Raw genomic sequence first — 20,986 nt, 5'->3', positions numbered from 1 at the left:
TGTATTATTGCATGTATTCACCATAACAATGCTATAGGGTAGTCAAAACCACCTCAACACTACAGATGATGAAAGTGATGCTGTACTTGCTCAAGGCCACACAGCTAATAAGCACTGGAACCACAATTTGAATTTATAGCTGTCCCCTGCCAGTCCTCAGGGCACATGGAAAGGAAGAGAATGCCCCCTCTCAAAAGTGCCCCAGGAGTCAAGCAAGTCTGCCTCCTGAGTCAGCTTAGAAGCATGTGTCTCTAGATACCTGGGTTGAGTGAGAGGTATGCATGCTAGAGGGGTGATGAAGACTGAATCTTGTGCTGATTTGATATCTCGAGTGATTGTGGGTCTGGGAGCAGGTGGGCAGTTCAGTGAGGAGCAGAGGAAAGTAGAAGCAGTAGAAATGAGACTGGAATCAATAGAACAGAAAATGTACTAGGCTTTCATATGGCCATTTTAATAAGTGGTATGCTTTCTGAACACCTGCCATCCTGGGCTATAATATCACAACATTATAATTTGGTTTACAAATGAGTGTATCACTTCAAAGTGTACAGAAATACTCTGTAGCACTAATGCAGGGGAGTCTTTGATATTTGAAAATGCCTGTTTCCTGGGAAGAGCCTGAGACTTTCCACCTACACTGTTTGTTTTCCTTCTCTTCCTCTCCATCCCCTGCATTTTGCTGCCTTTGGATGAATGGCTTTACCTTCCTACTAGGCAATGAAAAACCCAGTGCCCTGAGATCAAACAGCCCATTTGCTCAATGGAAGTCAAGTGCCTTTGACACATGCCAAAATTCTGTTGCTGCAAACAACAAAGAATGGCAACAAAAGCTAAAATGACAGCATTTATTTAAGGTATTTTTTGGTCTCCTAGATAAGTAGATTTAAAACCTGTTGACAACAACAACGACATAAATAAATAAATAAATAAATAAAGCCTCTTGACAATGACCTACACTAAGAAGTACACTTTATGTTGCAACCTACAGCATAAGAGGGAACACGTAGATGCGTAGATGCGTGTATGTGTATAAATGAAACAAAGGTTACATGAAACATTACCTAGCTATATTATGGGTTGCGAATACACTCTGATATTTTCTATTCTATTTCAGTTCCTTTACAAACAAAAAAAAAACTGGAGTGACCTACTAGAGTAACTTTACGATCCACTTACGAGTTGAACTTAAAATTTGAAAATCACCATCTAGACCTAGAGTAAAAGAACAAACTCATAGTGTTATAGGAGCTCCCCTAAAAAAGGAAGGTAAAGAAGGGTAGGGAAGTTCTAGGAACTGCATATATGCTTTCTCCTCCACAGATAGCACCATAAAAGCCCATCCCAATGATGAAATCAAGACGACCTGCATGGAGGTGATCACAGGCTGAAAGAGCTCAGTAAAAAAGGCACAATTCATTAAAGCAAACCAACAACAACAAAAACTTTCTCCTGGCTAAACGACCACTGAAATAATGTAACTCAAGAATCCCTGTAAACATTTTTGATAATCCACAATACCACCAAGCATTCACAAGCAGAGCACTGTTAGAAAACTGATTTTATCCAAACCTGTGTATGTGTGTGTGTGTATGTTATAAAAACAGACCAAGTGATAGTAGCTGTTACATTTGCAGAATTTCCAGTCCTTAGGTTGACCTCAGGGCAGGCGAGTGTTTCAGGGAGCGTGTTCTAAATCATAATTGAGCCCTCAGCTGTATTGAGGCCAACAAGCTATATCTTGTGTGTTTTTTGGCATTTACTTTCAAGAAAATGTTCTAACTTAAATCCCTATTATCCCATCCACTCACCAAGAAACTTCCTTCTGAGGACTGGACAGTTTAGAAGCAGTATTAATCCTGCTTTCCTGCAAACCACTCAGAGGCTTCAGTTATCCAGCTCAGTGCTCACAAAGAAAAATGTAGACATGGACATGACAACTGCACTCCCCATTTTTTCTCATGTAATTACAGCTCCAAGTCTCACAATTCCAAGCCCTTTTCCTACAAACACACAATTTTTCCAGTCACAGCCACACACTGTTTGCCTCTATCATTAATGTCTCTCATCAGAATCTTCAAAGCACTCATTTTTGGGGCATAGAAGAGCATATATAAGGGAATACATTCCACTCTTAGTACTAGGCTGCTCAGCTAGGAGAAAGGGATCACCACTGAAAACTGGGTGCTTCATTTCCCTGCAATCCCAGATTGACCCATTACTAAACATCCATATATACTTTGTCAGAATGAACCCCAATTTATATGCCAGTCCAGATGTCTCATACTTAACAGGCACCATTACCAACAAATATTGCTGAAATGGATTACTTGGCAGAGAAAACTAAATTTTCTTTGGATTCTTACATAAGGCAGAATTTCCACTTATCTAGTGTTGCATAAGTGTGAAGGAAAGAGAGTGAAACTAGTTATTTCCAAGATCTCTTCTAGGCCTTTAGCCAGTGATCTGAGAATGACATGAACATTATAATCACATTTTAGCACATTCTGTATTTGAACACATGCTGGGGTTAAAGTAAGTGTGCTGAGTTTCGGTCCCTACCCCAAGAGTGTCTGTGGTCAAATCCTGATGTTGGATCCTGATGCCTCCCAGTGTCTGTGTAGGTCTCAGCCCCCACCTGGATGCTACTGCTTCCTACCAGGTACAACCCCTGGCAAGGCATTCAGGGAATGCTGCTGCCACCAAATTTCCCCCTCCCCGCCTCTGAAAAATGCAAAAGATGCAAGTTCAGAAGGAAAACTATGCTTTGCTGTCTTAACATAACCTTCCCTTAACCAGGTTAAAATTTGTCACCAAAGAAGGAAAGGTAGAATCAGCTTCTAGCAAATGGTGAAGCTGACAATCTTCCCCCTCTTCATGTTCCCCGATCACACCTACCAGGCCACACAGAACTATGGACTCATCACTAGTTTGCTGAATGGACAGGGGTCCAAACAGTCAGGAAACCATCACTGTAAGGAGTCAACACAAGTGAGAGGAAATAAAACATGACTTGATAGAAAGTAATGCTGAGATTTTGGCCATGATTCCCAGGACCCAACTGGCCAACAGGAATGGCCCTGCAGAATTTCTATAAAGAGGCTGAATGGTGCAATCCAGTTGAAAGGGGATGCGGTCGATTTTTCACATTTATTTTTTACCATGACCTAGTGTAAGAAATTTATTTACCTAATCAGTATACACAAACATAGTGTGTAAAAATGAAACAAGTTTTATGAAACAATACTTACCCTTATGACGCTATGTTGCAGTACACTCTGACATTTTCTACTGATTCTATTACAATAAAAATGAAAGATCTGGTCATGACCCACTAAATTGATTTCATGACCCACTAGTGGGTAGAGAGCAGCAATTGGGGGAAAAATGGTACAAAAACCTTGTCTTGAAGCTGTGCTCTAGTCATAATTGGACTGTTTCTACATTTGGGGTGACTTGGGAAGACTCAGAGATTAGGGAGGCCGAAGCCTTAATGATGTTTAGTTTGAGAGTAACAAAAGACGAAAGTGAAGAAATCAATAACCTTTCGACTAGGGCCCTTCAACATCCCAACTGTGTATTTTTTCAGAGAAAAGGGAGCTGGAAAACCAGGGTCCCTGACAGAGAACTAGGATGGCATGCAGAAAGTTAGAAAATTCCAAAAACAAGATTTAAAAAATGGTTTGGGTATTTCAAAATAAAGTACTAGATCTAAATCTCTTCACACAAAACTCTTGAGCTGGAAAATATGATTACATCATAAATGGCCTAAAATATGACCTAAAGCCAAACTGTAGTAATAATAATCTTTCTTCCTGAAATGATGGTTCCCTTATGACTGAAAAAAATAATTAAAAGAATAAAATGGCTATGTTTTTTTTCCATTACTATTTTGAAACTGCACCAAGATTAATTCATTAATTTCACCTTTTTCAATCATTTCAGGCTAAAAATGACTACATCTATACCTTATTTGGCTAACATGTGTACACCGCTAATTATAGGAAGGCTACTTTTAAGTAGGTATCTTTTTCTTTTTTTTTGTCTTTCTTTAGAATAATAACTTCATGTAGTTTTGGAAGCCAAAAGTTAAATATTAGAAAACTAACAGTTCAGCATCAGGAATAGAAACCAGCACACATATATGGAAGGTTTGTAAGAAAGAATTACCATGGGTAAGTCAAGACTTAGTTATAACAGAAAACACAACTTACAGCAATACCTCATCATCATTTACTCTCCATTTCTTCAGGCCACTGGTTCACATTCACCACACAAAAACATCAACTGACAGACACTGAGGAAAGTGATGTGTGATGGCAGACAGTATGTGGGTCTAGGATCTTACACTATTTCAATGGTTTTTATTTAAAGTCTTCTATAGAAAAAAATTACTTGTCAAATGTGCTATAAATGGTTGAGTAAGCAGAGCTTTTGAAATAGATTTAGCAAACTCAACTGCATCTCATAATGGATTATCATTAACAAGGCATGAGTTCATATGATTAGTTAATTAAGCAGAAAAAGTATAATGTCTTCGGTTGAATAAAATCCAGTATTTTTTATTTATCAAACTCCAATTCCATTTCACAAATGTAAGTTATCATCAGCTCCCCATCCACTTTCTCCCATCTTCTTATCTTTTTCCCACCCTACACTTTCTCTCCCCTACAACCCGGGTTCCAAAAAGAAAAAAAAAAAATCCCTCAGCTATTTGATCTTAATATCACTGCAAAAATCAAAACCAGTGTCTCCTGCCCCCAGGACAGTGGGTATCCCCACCTGGCTGCCTCCTGTAGCTCATGCAAAATTCAACCCATAATTATAGATGCATTCTCAGTTTATGCTGCACTTGAGATTCAATGGTGACTAATGTCAAGATGGAGAGATTTGTGAATAAAAATAATTTCAACAGCAAATAGAAATTAGTTTTGTCTTATTTGTCATTGACATGGGTAATGTACAGATGGTCCCTGATTTATGATGGTTCAACTTTCAATTTTTTGACTTTACAATGGTGCAAAAGTGATATGAATTCAGTAGAAACCATACTTTGAGTACTCATACAACCATTCTGTTTTTCACTTTCAGTACAGTATTCAATAAATTACATGAGATATTCAATACTTTATTTTAAAGTAGGCTTTGTGTTAGATGATTTTGTCTAACTATAGGCTAATGTAAATGTTCTGAGCATGTTTAAGGTAGTGTAGCGTGAGCTACAACGTGCGGTAGGTTACAAGTATTAAGTGTATTTTCAATTTATGATATTGCCAACTTAAGATACGTTTATCCGGATGTAATTCCATTATAAGTTGAGGAGCATCTGTATATAACTACATACTACAAGATGACAGGTTTTCCTGATACACCCTCATGTAACAAATTATAGGTCAAGGGGGAAAACCCCCAGCAAAGAATATACTGATAACTTACAGGACCCCCCCACCCTCCACCACCAAAAAAGTGCCTTACCAGAATCTAAATGGCAAACTCAGGAAATGTTTAAGTTTCAGACTTAAAGTAGACTTTAGTCAACTCCAGAGTGGGCTACATTGTTCCCAAACTGTGCTAGTCAGGAATCCTAGAAGGGGTTCCAGACCATTACGGAGCACGTGGATAAGAGTAAAAGGGAAGTACACTTAGAAATGAGGTGTGCAAAGTGGCCAAATCCTTCTAGACCCAAAACAAAGTAATACAGTTCTGTACCTGTTTCTTTTGGTGAACTTGGAATTGGATCTGAAATTTCAAAAGATCTGAGAGGGCACGGGTGGGTTTTTCTCAATTCTACATCTTTTCAACATTAATAAAATTAATCTTCACTGGACTATTACCCCCATCTTATCTCATCCTGTTCTCTGTATCTGGAAGGTTGCTCTTCTCTGCCTTCCCCTGGTTAATTCTCACTCAATAATCGCTCCTTCTGGGAAGCCTTGGTGTGGGTGAGACACATCTTCTTGAGCTTCCATGGCACTGGGCTGAGGTCTGTCATAAAATCTGCCCCCGTGTTCTGCAAGTGTCTGTCACTGATCTGCCTCCCTCTCTGGACTGTGACGTCCTCAGGGGCAGTGGAAGTGTCTAATTCATCTGTATCTCCCCAGCACCAAACATTCAGCCTGGACATAATAGACAGTTATTGAATGTACTAACAGATATGAGTAACACAACTATTATCCCTTTACTATCAAAAGCAGTCATTTTTCACGCAATCATGGCACTCATAATTAATGCCACACAAAAACTGGAAAACTTTAATATTTCTTAAGCAAAATAATGATGACAGAATCAAGGCAAAAGGATGAAGACGGAGTTTCGCTCTTGTTGCCCAGGCTGGAGTGCTGTGGCGTGATCTTGGCTCACTGCAACCTCTGCCTTCTCGTTTCGAGTGAGTGTCCTGCCTCAGCCTCCCGAGTAGCTGGGACTACAGGCGCCTGCCAGCACGCCCAGCTAATTTTTGTATTTTTAGTGGAGATGGGGGTTTCACCATGTTGGCCAGGCTGGTTTTGAACTCCTGACCTCATGATCCGCCCACCTTGGCCTCCCAAAGTGCTGGGATTACAGGCGTGAGCCACCACACCCAGCCCAAAACGTCTTTTAATAAAGGCAAAGGTTTACTTACACATATTCAAACAGAGGAAAATGCTGATGTATTTATCTTCACTGGAATGATAACTTACCCCTATAAGCCCATCCAGCTGCAAAAGCAGCTTAAATGATATAGTCCTTTTAATTTGCTAACCTAAACTAAGTCGGGTTCTTGTCCACACTGATTTGTTGGACAAAATTAAACCAACCCTGTATTAGTTCGTACTTTTCTTTGTACTTTTTCATACTGATTCCTCTTGTCATAGTTGCTTGCATAATCTAAACATTTAGCAACAAAAGTCTAAAGTCTGGTGATTTATTCCTTTCTATGTGATGCTACTGCTCCTTCAGCAGCATCAGCTTCAGGAAAATGATGTATATTATTAAATTACTTGATAATGACAAAGTGAACTAGGATGACATTACACACACACTTTTTTTTTTTTTTTTTTTTTTTTTTTTTTAGACAGAGTCTTGCTCTGTTGCTAGGCTGGAGTGCAGTGGCGCTATCTCATCTCACTGCAACCTCCACCTCCTGGGTTCAAGTGATTCTCCTGCCTCAGCCTCCTGAGTAGCTGGGACTACAGGCACCACACACACATTTTAAAATGGGATTTGTTGCTTGAGATTATGCCTGCTTGTCCATTCAGATGAAAAGCCCCTGCTTATGAAATGAGCCTGAGATGTCTGACAGATTTAATATCTAATATCAGTTTAGGGGAAGTGATGGAAGCTAACTTCAAAGGTCAGGGGAATATTTTGATGGAACTTCAGAGGATTCAGTTATGTAAGTAAATATTTATGGACAACCTGAAATAAATACTGCACTATGTTCTGTATAAGATATAAATGAAACTTTTTTCTCTCTTATTAAGGTTTTAGTCATTTTCTCTTTAATTATGGTACTCCCTTGATAAGAAGGAAGGAACACTACACATATCCAGATCTCTAGTCAAAAAATGAGGCTTTCTGAAATGGTTACAGATTTTAGTAGCAAAAGCCCATAAAATTAATAACTAGCACTCATTTTTAAAACATGCACCTCCAAATTTATATTGAGAATCATAAGATGCCACAAACAATTTACTTATGACACAAAGGCAGTGGAAGGTAAATCTGTTTGTTGAAAAGTTGTAAGTAGATTTCTCTGTTTTTGTGGTTTATATTAATGGATGGATACCTACCATTATTATAATAAAAACTAATTTTGAAGAAATCTGAGCTTAATAAGAATTCAAATACATGCAAAGGCAATTTTCCAGCATATCTGAATTACAAGGGATCTAGCCCTGCCTTCTTAGTCTTATAATGGTTCTCTAATGAGTCTAAGAATCTCTGCAGAAAGCTCATTTTCAGCTAATAGTATCTAATAGAAGTCACTCCCTACTCATTTTGTTCCTTATTTTCAAGGCTTTCAAGATCAGCGGTACAGGAAGAGACTACATTATTGGATGCATCCCAGTCTCTGGGACACATCAATTTCCAAACGTTACTGCCAAGGCCATGTAGAAGAGTCAAAACAATAAAAAAAAATCCTGAAGAGGAGCAGTTGTTCTAACTAGTTGGCGGTGATGATTTATCAAGAACTGTTAATCTGCTGCCATGTGAAGAGCCTCCAGCACATTCACTTTCCATCTTGGTGTCAGAATAATTTCTAATTATGGTTTGGGGCAGCTTTCTCACTTGAAACTAAACAGAAGTTTGAGGAAATTTATGCATTTAAAAATGCAATCATCCACTATGCTGGTAAATAAGATACAATTACGCACAAACTGTGCCTAGGCCATTTAGGGGGTTATATAAATGACTGAATTGTTATTTTTAAACTAAAGTGAAAACAACATATTCTCATTTACGAGAGAAGGGAAGTAAAATGATTCACTTAGTGTTCGAGTTAGATTGCATATCACTAATGTGTAAAATGGGATTTAAGTAGTTATTCTACATAGATTTAATGTTATGTTAGGATTAACCGCAACTGGCAACAAGCACTTCATGCAAAAAATGACCTTCAGATTTTCATAAAAACCTCATTTCTGCAACTTATTACTGTGTATGACTTTGGACAAGTCACTTAACCTCAGTTACCTGAGCCTCAGTTTCCTTATCTTTTGAATAGGGTTAATAATACCACCTTTTAGGATTCACACACATTCAAAAACTTGGCATTTGTTAGCTATGGCTATTAGACATTATCTTGATGTTCACTTGCCTCCAGGATGAACATATTTAGGCTTTTTCCTAACCAGAGAATAAACCCAGAACCAAAATATATAGGTCCTACTAAGTACCCTAATAAAAGGGGAACATATATCCAAATTATATTCCCCATCCCTTCCATTTATGTCCCCATTCCCCCATTTGATGCCTAATTCCACTTTTGGGATTTATTACCTGGTGCTAAGCATTGACTTCTTCCTGAAGAGGCCCCTACAAATGCAAAAGCTCAAGGAAACAATAATTAAAGCTATTATCACTTTGTAAGAATGCATTTGTGTGGTTTTCTCCAAGACAAAATTACCCCACATACTAACACTTGGTACCTGGGAAAGGATAAAATAGCTGTTAAAAAGGAGCAATCCTAGTCAACAGGGTACATGACAAATAAATTTTAAAAAAAGCAAAGGGGCAAAAGGGCACAGGATATATTTTGCAATTTTGCTTAAGTTAAGTTTTGTCAGTTAATCATTCATTAGGTACTAAGAACCTTTGGACAGAAACTCAAGAAATTGGCATTAGTAGTTGCCTCTAAGGAGGAGAACTGGTTAGGCAGGTGCAAGAGTGGGAGTAGAAGGGCAACACCCACTTTCACTGCATATCCTTTTGTACCTTTTGATTTTGGCACTGTAGGCATTAATTATCTACACAAAAGTTTTAATTTAAAAAATTCAATCCTCACACCCTGTTATTTCTCCTACATCATCTTTCAGATTATTTGTTTACATTATTTGACATTTAAACATTGACTTTTGGCCAGGCACAGTGGCTCATGCCTGTAATCCCAGCCCTTTGGGAGGCTGAAGCAGGAGGATTGTTGAGCCCAGAAGTTCAAGGCTGCAGTGAGCTATGATCATGCCACTGCACTTCAGCCTAGGTGACAGAGTGAGACCCTGTCTCTAAAAACAAACAAACAGAGAAGTTGCATTTTTTCCCTAAAAAGTAAGTTGGAGTCATGTAAAATTTGATAGGCCTCTAATGGCTGATTTTTCTTTAAAGTATTAAACATAAAAAATACTCAAAATCTAAAGATACAACATTATTAGACAATTAACATTATTTACTGACTTTCTGTAAATACAGTTTCCTTCACTAAAACTTAGGCTTCCTGCACACAGGGCCTGTGTTTTATTAATCTTTGAGGCCCCATTCAGGCAAACACTGGGCTTTCACAGGAATACTTTCTTGAATTCCAAGGAAGAAAAGTCATTAAATGAAACACGATGTTTTGATTAAGAAGGAATTTCTCAAGATTTTTATAAAAACAAACAAAACAACAATAACAATAGAAAGAGGCAGGGACAGGGAAAGGGAGAAGAAGAAACAGCTATAAACCACCTACGTTCATAATAGAACTTTTGGGACCTTACTGATTGGGAATGCTTGTGAAACACCAAATATGTCATAAGGAGGGAGAATTAAGGTTAATCTAAAATAATGAGAACACTTGTTCAACAAAATATTTGCTACATGCCTATTGTATGCAAGGCCTTGGTGACAAAATGTTGACCAATACAGACATGATCCTAGTCCTGACAGGTTACATAATAGTGGGAGATACAGAACGGTAAACAGGCAATTATCATGTGGTATGATATATATAAAAGGAAGTTTATAGCGTTTTAGGAGCTCATAAAAGGAGAACCAATTCCATGCCTGGAAAAGTGATGTCTAAGTGGGACTAGAGCTTTGGAGTTCTCTAAACCCGAGTTCAAATCCTGGTTTTACAGGTTACACTCTATAACCCTGGCCAATTTATTTAATCTCTCCAGGCCTCAGTTTCACCAACTTTAAAATAGGAATTATGATAGTATTGAGTTCAAAGAGTTGATGTGAGTATTAATGAAATGCACATCATAAATCTGGTATGGTGTATGGCAAGTGGCAAGTACCCAATAAATATTAGCTAATAATATTAGTGATAACAGTAAGCTGAGAACTTAAGACAGATAAAAGGGAAGAGAGGAAAGAGGAAGAGTATCCGGACAAAATAAAAGCAATAGTCTGGTGAGCTTCAGTGAAAGAACCTCGCTCGATCCATGGATCAGGGGATGCTTGGGGTGGGATCAGAGGTGAAGCTGAAGCTGGAAAGGCAAGCACAGCCCAGCTCAATGGGTTTATCTAAGCTCAGTGGGGGCCCCTTGAGAATTTTAGTCAGAGAAGGGACAGGATCAGATCTGAGTTTTTAAAAGACCAGCTTGGCTACAGTGTGGGAATGGAATGGAAAATTGACAAGACTAGAGGCAGAGATCAGTGACAATAATTTTAAAATAATTCCTTGGCTACTGTGGATTTTCACAGTTGGGAATGCAGACATCACATGAAAAAAATATACAGCAATCCATAGAGGGTCTTGAAGTAACTATCTTCTTGTATTAGCATTTCATTCATTCATTCATTCATTCATCCACTCACTCAACAAGCATTAACACCTACCAAGGCGGTGAGCTGGTGCTGTGAGAGATTTCTACAAGCATTGCCCTACATGACTCTGCCCTCCAGAAGCATCCCATCCAACACTGACTGCCCATATTCCTCTCCCTGCCTGGGAGGCCTGTTACCCTGGTGACCCAGATCATGTGCAATGCAAAGGCAGGCACCAGCAGGAGACCCAAACCCAGAGGCAGTATCACATAGTAGAGAGATGTCACTAACTACATCAGTGTATAGCTGACTTCTTATTAAAGGAGTAAATCTTCCCTGATCCATAGTTAAGTGAATAATAATAGTCAACATTCATCAAATGTCCTGTCCTGTGAATTTCAGGTAGATTAATACATCTATTACAACAACTTTGTGAAACAGGTATTATTATGTCCACCGTATAGATGCGAAAACTGAGGCAAGAGACACTCCCTAAAGGTCACAGAATTAGAAAGTGGTAGAGCTGAGATTCAGTCTAATGTTTTTATCCACTACACCATGTGACTTCTGGCAGTGGGCCACCAGGCTGATATCCGAATTAAACCAATTTAAAATGTATGCTTCAAAATCTAGGCAGGGGAAAAAGATCACTGCTCACTTAGGTATCAGGGAGGCCAAAGCTTGGAAGCTTTTATTATAGGAATAAAATGAAATGGGTGAATAAATATGGTGACAGTCTCTTGAGAAGAAATTGGACTACTCTCATCAAAAGAGTGCCATTTTGAAAGGGTTTTGAAATCGATTTTGCTCTTTTAAGTTCAAACCATAGCTCTGCCATTTGGCCTAGAACGCATTAGAAAGTATTCAAATGGGATTACATTCCTTATCAGTTTAAAAGAGTGGGACATCTCACAGACTCAAAGATGGAGAGGTGTGGCAAAGACATCAAAGGGCTAGCAGAGATCTGTTACTCTTTTGGTTTTCTGTTAATGGAGGGTGAAATAAAAGCTGATTATCTCGATGAGAAATTAGTAGAATATGCTTATTTTCTCAGACCATGTGGCATTCCATCAACCAAGTAGTGGAGCAGGTGAGGAATAAGCATATTTTATCATAAGCTCTATGAGGCATTTCCAATGTGAAGTGAATACAGACAAAATAGAAAAAAAATTCTTAAATCTCCAGAAATGAAAGAAACCACTAGCTTCTTGCAATGCCACTGGATGCCAATAGCAACGGAGTCTTGAGCCTGGGCTCTTAACTGGCAATGAGAAGAATCCCAGGCCAGATGGCATTTTAAAATCCAATCTCACTCTATTTGTCTCTCCCCACTAACCTACATTGCACTTAAAGCAATCAGCCATTTCACAAGCTGCAGTATTTCAAAGTAGTTACAACCCTTGAGAACAGAAAAACTCTCTTAATTGCTGTGAGTTTAAAAATATAGAGAATAAAAATTATGGAATTTGTGAAACAACCATCTCTAATTAAACACGCTCGCTAGCACACACACCCAACACCGCACAGAGTACAGCTTTTCAAACCTAGCCCATTCATGCACACATTTAGCACAGCTCACCAACAAAACACTTTTCCTTCCATTCATTCACTTACTAGTCCCGTTCTTTGGGACTCACTCGCCACCACTGAAAACTAACTTGAGAAGCCCCAGGTCTGTGGGCACCGACACCCCGTTAATTCATCCAGCTTGTCCTGCTCCGAGCGCCAGGCAGGACTTGGGGGCTTCGGTGTCACGACTGGCGCTGCCCCCTGGAGGGACGCCCAGCCTCCACCCGCCCTACCGGAGCGGCACCCCTCGAGGCCCTCGCTCCCTGGGAAACACTCAGAGTTGCATTGTCGTCGCTGCCGTTTAATTTTCACAAATAAAAATGCCCGTGAGACGGAATCCCCCGCCCACCCACCTGCCCGAGACCGTACAACCACATTGAATCGGATCCTCCAGAAGGCTGCCGGCAGCCGGGAGGTGTGAACAATGAACTTCTCTCTGACTCTCTGACACACACACACACACACACACACACTCGCCCCCCGACGGGAAGTTGTGAACTAGCCCGAGGGCCAATGGCGCGACTCCCCAGGCAACACGGCGGCCGGCGGCGGGGGAGGGCCTGGCGCGCGCCCCGGCCGCGCCCCTCGAGTCGGCAGTTACCTCCTTCCTCCGGCTCGGCGCCCCGGGTCGGGTGATGAGGGCCGTCTCCTCGCACACCACGGCCACGTCCTCCACGAAGACGCAGTCCGGAAGGCTCTCGTCGGCCGGCAGCTCCACCACCTGCAGCCCCAGCTTGCTGCCCAGCACGCCCACGTAGAGCTGGTGCTGCCGTTCCGCGCGGGCGACGTCCACCTCCTCGCCCTTGGCGCTTCTCAGCGCGTGCTGGCCGAGCGACTCGGGTAGCGCCCGCACCACGGCGTGGGTGGCCCGGCCGAAGGCGGCGGGGTGGCCGAGCCCGGCCATGGCTTCGGGAGGCTTAGGGGCGGCGGCGGCGGCGGCGGCGGAGGCGGCCGGGTCCTGCCGCGGGCAGCGCGCGCTGAGCCTGCGAGCGCCCGGCGGCTCCTCTTGGCAGCCGCTGAATGTGGTGCAGAAGGAGCCCAGCTCGCGCCCGGAGCCCTGCCCGCGCGACTGAGCATGCCCAGAGCTCCGGGCGCCGGCCCGCGCGCTTCCCGCGCGCCCACTCCGGCGCTCGCGGGTCTCGCGCCAGCCCAGGCGGGAGTTGTAGCGGCGAGCGCCGGGCGAGAAGTGGGGCCGGGAGAGGCGGCCGGGGAAGCAGCGAGGGCGAGAAGTATGCGGAGGCGGGGGACCTCGGCGAAAAGCCACCCCTACCCGGACCTGGCGGTACCTGTGTTCTGTCGCAGGTGCACACCTCCCATCGTCCCCAGCGCGGACTTGGAGAGCCGGCCTCGGTCTGGACAAGAGCAGCTGGAGGGCTTCCTGGTCTTTACCTGAACAGTTTAAACCTTGCGTGCTTACAAAGTCTAGCCCACTTTTGAAGAGCTATAATGGTTTACAGATTCTTCATGTTGAGCTGAAATCCCACGGGTCCCAGTTCTGTTTTCTGGCCTTACCTAAAGTACAAGTTTTTCTTGTTTTGTGTGTGTTCGCGTGTGTGTGTGTTTTCACAAAATAGCATTTGCATATCTGAAAACAGTTCTAATTATCTATGCTGCCTAACACCATCCTCTACCCCCCACCCTAAACCCCCTCCAGTCCTGGAGCCCAAACCACTGAAAAGTAACTAGTGATTTGGTTTCCAAGTCCCTTCAACATTCTGGTCAGCTTCCTTTTGATACACACCAATTTGCTTGTATCCTTTTAAAATCATAGTATCCGGAAAATAAACAATTCTTCCTGTGTGGTCTGACCAGCACAGACTACAGCAGCACCCTTGTTCCAGATGCTGGGCCTCTATGAACACTGCCTAAGCCTGTATTCACTTTTTTGGTGGTCTAGGGCCAAGGCCCAGGCTACAGCCTTCTTGCCAGAACTCTGATCCCAGCTTTTAGGAAACTCAGGATTTCTAGGAGCAGGTCTCTCTGAGCATCCTAGAATGGTTGCCCCAACTGAGCCCAGAGATGTGATCTGCCTTCTCTCCCCTCCCACAAGGGTGGTGTGAATTTATAAATGAGCTTCAAAATTCTCAGCTTCACATTTGAGGAGTTTTTTTGTTTTTTGTTGTTGTTTTGTTTTGACGGAGTTTCACTCTTGTTGCCCAGGCTGGAGTGCAGTGGCACGATCTCGGCTTACTTCAACTGCTGCCTCCCCAGTTCAAGCAATTCTCCTGCCTCAGCCTCCTGAGTAGCTGGGACTACAGGTGCACGCCACCACTCGCGGCTAATTTGTATTTTTAGCAGAGACAGGTTTTCACCATGTTGGCTAGGCTGGTCTCGAACTCCTGACCTCAGGTGATCCACCCGCCTCCACCTCCCAAAGTGCTGGGATTACAGGCGTGAGCTACCACGCCCTGCCCAAATTTGAGGAGTCTCAAGGACAGCTCTGACACTGACATTGGGAAGTGGGACCAAAAGTAAAATAACAAACCTTTAAGACCGACTAGGTAGTACTTCTAAAGCAAAATTCTTAGGGGATCCAGGCAGCCCCATTAGCCCCAGTTTAGCGTCAGAAATCACTTAATGGTGTCCTCAGATGGAGGATTCCCATCAAAGTTACAGGTGAAAGTTGATCTTTTACCTTAAGCTTGCCCTGGTTAAATATAAAATTTATTTATTTTTAAATTAGTTCATTATTTATTCTTTTTTTTTCTTTCTTTCTTTTTTTGAGATGGAGTTTCGCTCTTGTTTCCCAGGCTGGAGTGCAATGGCGCGATCTCAGCTCACTGCAACCTCTGCAACCGGGGTTCAAGTGATTCTCCTGCCTCAGCCTCCCGAGTAGCTGGGATTACAGGCATGTGCCACCACACCTGGCTAATTTTGTATTTTTAGTAGAGACGGAGTTTCTCCATGTTGGTCAGGCTAGTCTCGAACTCCTCAACTGAGGTGATCTGCCTGCCTCGGCCTCCCAAAGTGCTGGGATTACAGGCGTGAGCCCCTGCACCCAGCCTATTTATTCTTATTATATATTGTTTATTTGTTTAGCTCCCGGGTTAAATAAAGCATAGGACTTCATTCTGCTCTTTACTGCAGACTTTACCAGACATTGAGGCTCCATCTGTCTCTAGCTGGCCACCATCTAGCAATCTTCATTCATGCCTGTGCCTTGTTGGAGCCTGAATATTTCACCTACCACTCAGTGCCCTGAGTCTAACTATGAACAGGGCTCTGTGTACCACTCTGGGCTCATGTCAGTCTAGCAGCCAACTAAAACCTGATGTTAGCCATGTCTTTCCATACTGAAATTGGGTACCTGTTCTTTTAAAATCTAATTTTGTAGTTATCCCTGTTAAATGTTATTTACTTATTTCTAATTTGTCTAGTTTTGATTCTGTTATCTCGTGCATTACTTATTACTTCTAATTCGTGCCATCTGAAATTTGATAAGCATGCCTTCTATTTTCTCTAAGCAGTGGTCAAAAAGTGTTAGAATGTATATATTAGTAAAAAAGAATAATAAAAATACCAAATCCAGTAGATTATAGTTTACATGCTTTCACACTTCAGCAATGAAGGACTGTTTTTAGGAAAATGGACTTTATTGAGCTTAATACATTGATATGTTCATCTTTCCCATGAATATTTATTGAAAATTCCCAAGGCACATCACCATGTTATGCACTTCAGAGTCACAAAAGAAGGAAGCACAAAGACATGATCCTTACCTTGAAGAGCTCACAATCTCACTAGGAAAACAAGACATCCAGAATTGGAGCTGGGGTAAGTGCACATGAGAGGTATAGATAACAAAGTGCTACAGGAAGGTAAGGGAAAGAGAGATCTCTATGGTGGGTGGGAGTGGAAGAAAGCTGCTTGAAGATGATTGGACTTGGTTTAGGCCTTGAATAATTTTTGGATGTGAGTAACTGAAGGAGAGAATGAGAATTCTAAGGGAAAGGCATTTTCAAAGGACAGTAGGTAGATCTATTTACATATCTATAGCTGCTGTAACAAAACAACTCCAACACATATAATGGCACAAAGTTGACAGAAGCTTATCTCTTGTTCACTTAAAGTCTAGCACAGATGTTCCTGATTGATTCTCAACTCTTTTTTCCAAGCAATATTCAGGGATCCAGCCTTCTTCTATTTTGTGGCTCCAACTCTTCTACATGTGGCATCCAAGTTTTCCATGTTCACTGTATTAGTCAGTTCTCATGCTGTTGATAAAGACACACCCAAGCCTGGGTAATTTATAAAGGAAAGAGGTTTAATGGACTTACAATTCCACATAGCTGGGGAGGCCTCATAATTATGGCAGAAGACGAAAGAAGAGCAAAGGGATGTCTTACATGGCGGCAGGCAAGACAGCTTGTGTAGGGGAACTCTCCTTTTTTTTTTTTTGAGACAGAGTCTCGCTCTGTTGCCCAGGCTGGAGTGCAGTGGCGCAATCTCGGCTGACTGCAAGCTCCGCCTCCCGCGTTCACGCCATTCTCCTGCCTCAGCCTCCCGAGTAGCTGGGACTACAGGCACCCGCCACCACACCCGGCTAATTTTTGTATTTTTAGTAGAGACAGGGTTTCACTGTGTTAGCCAGGAAGGTCTCGATCTCCTGACCTTGTGATCCACCCGCCTCGGCCTCCCAAAGTGCTGGGATTACAGGCGTGAGCAACCGCGCCTAGCCTGGAACTCTCCTTTATTAAACCATCAGATCTCATGAGACTTATTCACTACCACGAGAACAGTACAGGAAAGACTCGTTACCATGATTCAATTACCTCCCACCTGGTCCCTCCTACAATACATGGGAATTATCGGAGCTACAGTTCAAGATGAGATTTGGGTGGGGACACAGTCAAACCATATCACTCACCTTCCTCAAACTGAAAGAACAAGAAAGAACATACAGCCGCCACATGTGAAAGGCTTAATGGGTCAGGCCCAGAAGGGATGCATATCACCTCTGCTCCCATTCTTCTGGCTAAAATTCTGCCACCCAGCTACGATAACCACGAGCAAGGGCTGGAAAATACATTCTGCTGTGGGCCCAGAAAGAAAAGAAAACATGAGGTTGGGGAAACAGCTAGCTGGTGTCTGCCTCCAGAGAACAGTGGGGAAAATGGAAAACAAAGGTGGAAAAGTGGGCTAAGCCTTCATCACATCAGCTGTGGGGAGGCATATGGTGTGGAAATTAAGAGCATAGCTTCTAGAGCCAGACTGTGTAATGAAAGCTTGGCTCCACTATTTCCTCGTTTTATGATTTTAGACATGTTACTTAAAAACTCTTTGCCTCAGTTTCATCGTCATCTATAAATAAGGAGCAATGAACACGTTATCATAGAGTTATTATAAATGTTAATATTGCAAAGTGCTTAAAAAGTGCATAGAAAGTAACTAGAGCCTAATAGATGCTCAGTAAATATTATCCATTGAGAGGTTTTGAACAGAAGGCTTTGCACATGATTTCCTACCAAATGCCAAAACACACGTACACATTCACTGAATTACCAGAGTCATATAGCTGCTTGAAGGTATGCTTTCCAGGAGAACTTGTGGCCTTCCTAGGTTGACAGACCAAATCTCACCCACAAGTGTAATCATAGATTCAATAAATATTTATTGAACCCTTGCTATATGCCAGGTATTGTGCTAGGAAATGGGGATGTAATTATGAATGGTAATTATGAATGATAATTATGGCTTATGGTCAAATTGTTCCTTTTCCTCTTCTGGACATTTCAAGACCTTTATAAGCAATTTCCTTTAAATTCCCTCTGTTTGACATACCTAAAGCTATTTCTGTTCTGGTTGGATGTTGATTAACACAGGGGCAAGTTTTCTTTTCCGTTGATAATATTGCTGTTATCTTGCCTTATTTGAAGTCAATTTTAGATAGCAAGTATCTGAAGATTAAAACAGGCATTCCTGTCTTACTCTTTTCTTACTCCATTTTAGCAGATATAAGATTTACTTTCATAGGAGACAGGTGTTTTGAGATGGGGGTGTGTATTAGTCTGTTTTCACACTGCTGATAAAGACATACCCGAGACTGGGTAATTTATAAAGAAAAAGAGATTTTATGGACTCACAGTTCCATGTGACTGGGGAGGCCTTACAATCATGGTGGAAGGCAAAAATGCACGTCTTACATGGCCACAAGGCAAGAGAGAAAATGAGAATCAAGTGAAAGGGGTTTCCCCTTATAAAACCCTCAGCCCTTGTAAGACTTATTCAGTACCACGAGAACAATATGAGGGAAACTGCCCCACACGATTCAATTATCTCCCACTGGGTCCCTCCCACAACATGTGGGAATTATGGGAGCTACAATTCGAGATGAGATTTGGGTGGGGACAGAACCAAACCATATCAGGGTGGGAATTCTCAAAGAGAAGGAGGGCTCAAGGATGTCCTTGTCCAACCTAAGTGCTAGAAATATTGGATAAAGTAAGTACCATAAATCTGCAATTTGACACTAAGTCCTGAGTGTTTTAACATAATTATTACATAAATATTTACCGTGAAAGAAACCCATTGCTGCAGATTGCCTGTTATATCCAAGGAGTGAGTGGTGTTTGGTTGAATGGGCAGGCAGTGAGTTACAGACCCAGAGATGGTTCCACGGTAACCAGGACTCTGGTTCCTAAAGTCAAGACACATAGCCTCCTAAGCTCAGTTTCTCCAACTTTCATCTGGGGTTTCGTTCATTGAAGAAACATTTACTAAGCATCTACAGTATGTATGGTAGAGGAATACATAAAAGCAGTGGATAAGGCATGGGTTTTAGATTCAGACAAGCCTGAATTTGATTCCTGGCCCTCCTACATTCTGGCTATATCACCTTAGTGTACCCAAGACACGTGTTTCACCATTTTCTGTCTTGCTTGAAGCTGTGGAGGACTGATCTTCATGGACTTCATCACCTGCGATCCCATTTTTGTTGGTTTTGGTGAATGGGATATACTTACAGGAGACTGGAGGACAAGAGGGGAGAGAGATTGGGGTATTTATTTCTCTGGCTCCCTTCCTGCTTTTTCATGGTTGTAGCAACAGCTCCATCCTTCCACAATCATAGCTTCTGCTGGCGGCTCCTATTCCATGGTTCCAGCTCTCGGCTGGGTTCTGATAATGCTGTTGCCTTCCATTATTCCATCTAGGGGTAGTATTGGCTTCTCGTTTTTGCTAGTCCCTGGGTTCCTTGTTGGTTCTCTTTACCTGCCCACACCTCTAAAAACATTCCTTTTATTAAACATGCTCTTCAGAATTCTTTAAGTATGCCATTTGTTTTTTACCAGGGCCCTCACTTATAACACATTGTTACATACATATATGTGTATATGTGTGCACACACATTGTCTTGAATTGATGTGTAAAGTGGGAGTTATAATACCTTGTTTTCAGAGTTTTGAGGCTGAAATGTGACAGCATATACAAAGGATCTGAGCATTGCTTCTAGGACACAGTAAATATTCAATTGTGATAGCCACTAATATTAACAGTTATTGTGCTCTTGTGCCAGGCATTGTATTCATTATGGAGTATCCATCTGCCTCTGTATAAAGTGCCTATTTTCACTACTTAAAATACCCAAGTCCTTCAAATGAGATAACATAAAGTGCCCACGACAGTGATAGGGACACTGCAAGCACTCAGTGCTTTCTGCACTTCAAAGCTCAACCTTCTCTGGTCCCCACCTCCTCCTGTGCAAGCAACACATCCCTTTTCTGAATTTCTGTAGCTCTTTCTGTGTTCCTCTGTTGGGGCTCAGAAAACAATGCCCCAAAATGAAGGCCTCAGAAGCAGCCTCAGAGGTGTAGATTTGTTCTCTGACCTTCTCCTGCCCTCCTGTCCCTCAGTCCCATGCCCCACTGAGGCTAGCCTCAGAAACTAGAATCCCTCTTCCCCAGGGTGGGTCATAGAAACCAAAATGCCTTTTTCTCCAAAGCCAGACATAAAACCTAAAAATATTACTCCAACTTTCCTTCTGCCCTATTTCTGTGAAAACAGGCCATAAAGAAATTATCTGACATACCTTGTTTGTAGATCATAAGACCCCCATTCCAGAGAAGGTCCTGTCCCATCCCCAGAAGGAATGCTGCTCAGAGAGGCGAAGGAGAATCTAGGCAGACAGACCTGGCTGGGCTTCCTTGCTCAGTTTATTAGCATTAGATCATACCTTTTTGGTGCAATCATATTTCTACATGGCTGTCCATACTTTGTTAAACCTAAGCATAAAATAGGTCAATTTCTCCTGTGTCTT

At 41.9% G+C, this 20,986-nt stretch overlaps 1 protein-coding gene across 5 annotated transcripts in view; it reads right to left on the bottom strand.

Moving 5' to 3' along the window:
* DDAH1 (dimethylarginine dimethylaminohydrolase 1) overlaps positions 1–20,986 on the bottom strand; it is a 260,418-nt gene that overhangs the window by 132,826 nt on the left and 106,606 nt on the right. Inside the window, exon 1 of one of the 5 annotated variants that reach the window (XM_034934167.3) lies at positions 13,334–13,636. The exons of 3 other annotated variants lie outside the window; for them this stretch is intronic. In XM_034934167.3, coding sequence (XP_034790058.1) covers positions 13,334–13,636 — 303 coding nt within the window. Of the gene's footprint in view, positions 1–13,085; positions 13,177–13,333; positions 13,637–20,986 lie in introns of those variants that run through there. One more of the 5 variants, XM_034934169.3, reaches the window with a different exon arrangement.

Source organism: Pan paniscus, chromosome 1 (genome assembly GCF_029289425.2).
Source record: "Pan paniscus chromosome 1, NHGRI_mPanPan1-v2.0_pri, whole genome shotgun sequence".
NCBI lineage: Eukaryota > Metazoa > Chordata > Mammalia > Primates > Hominidae > Pan > Pan paniscus.
This window is presented reverse-complemented; position numbering and strand designations above follow the sequence as displayed.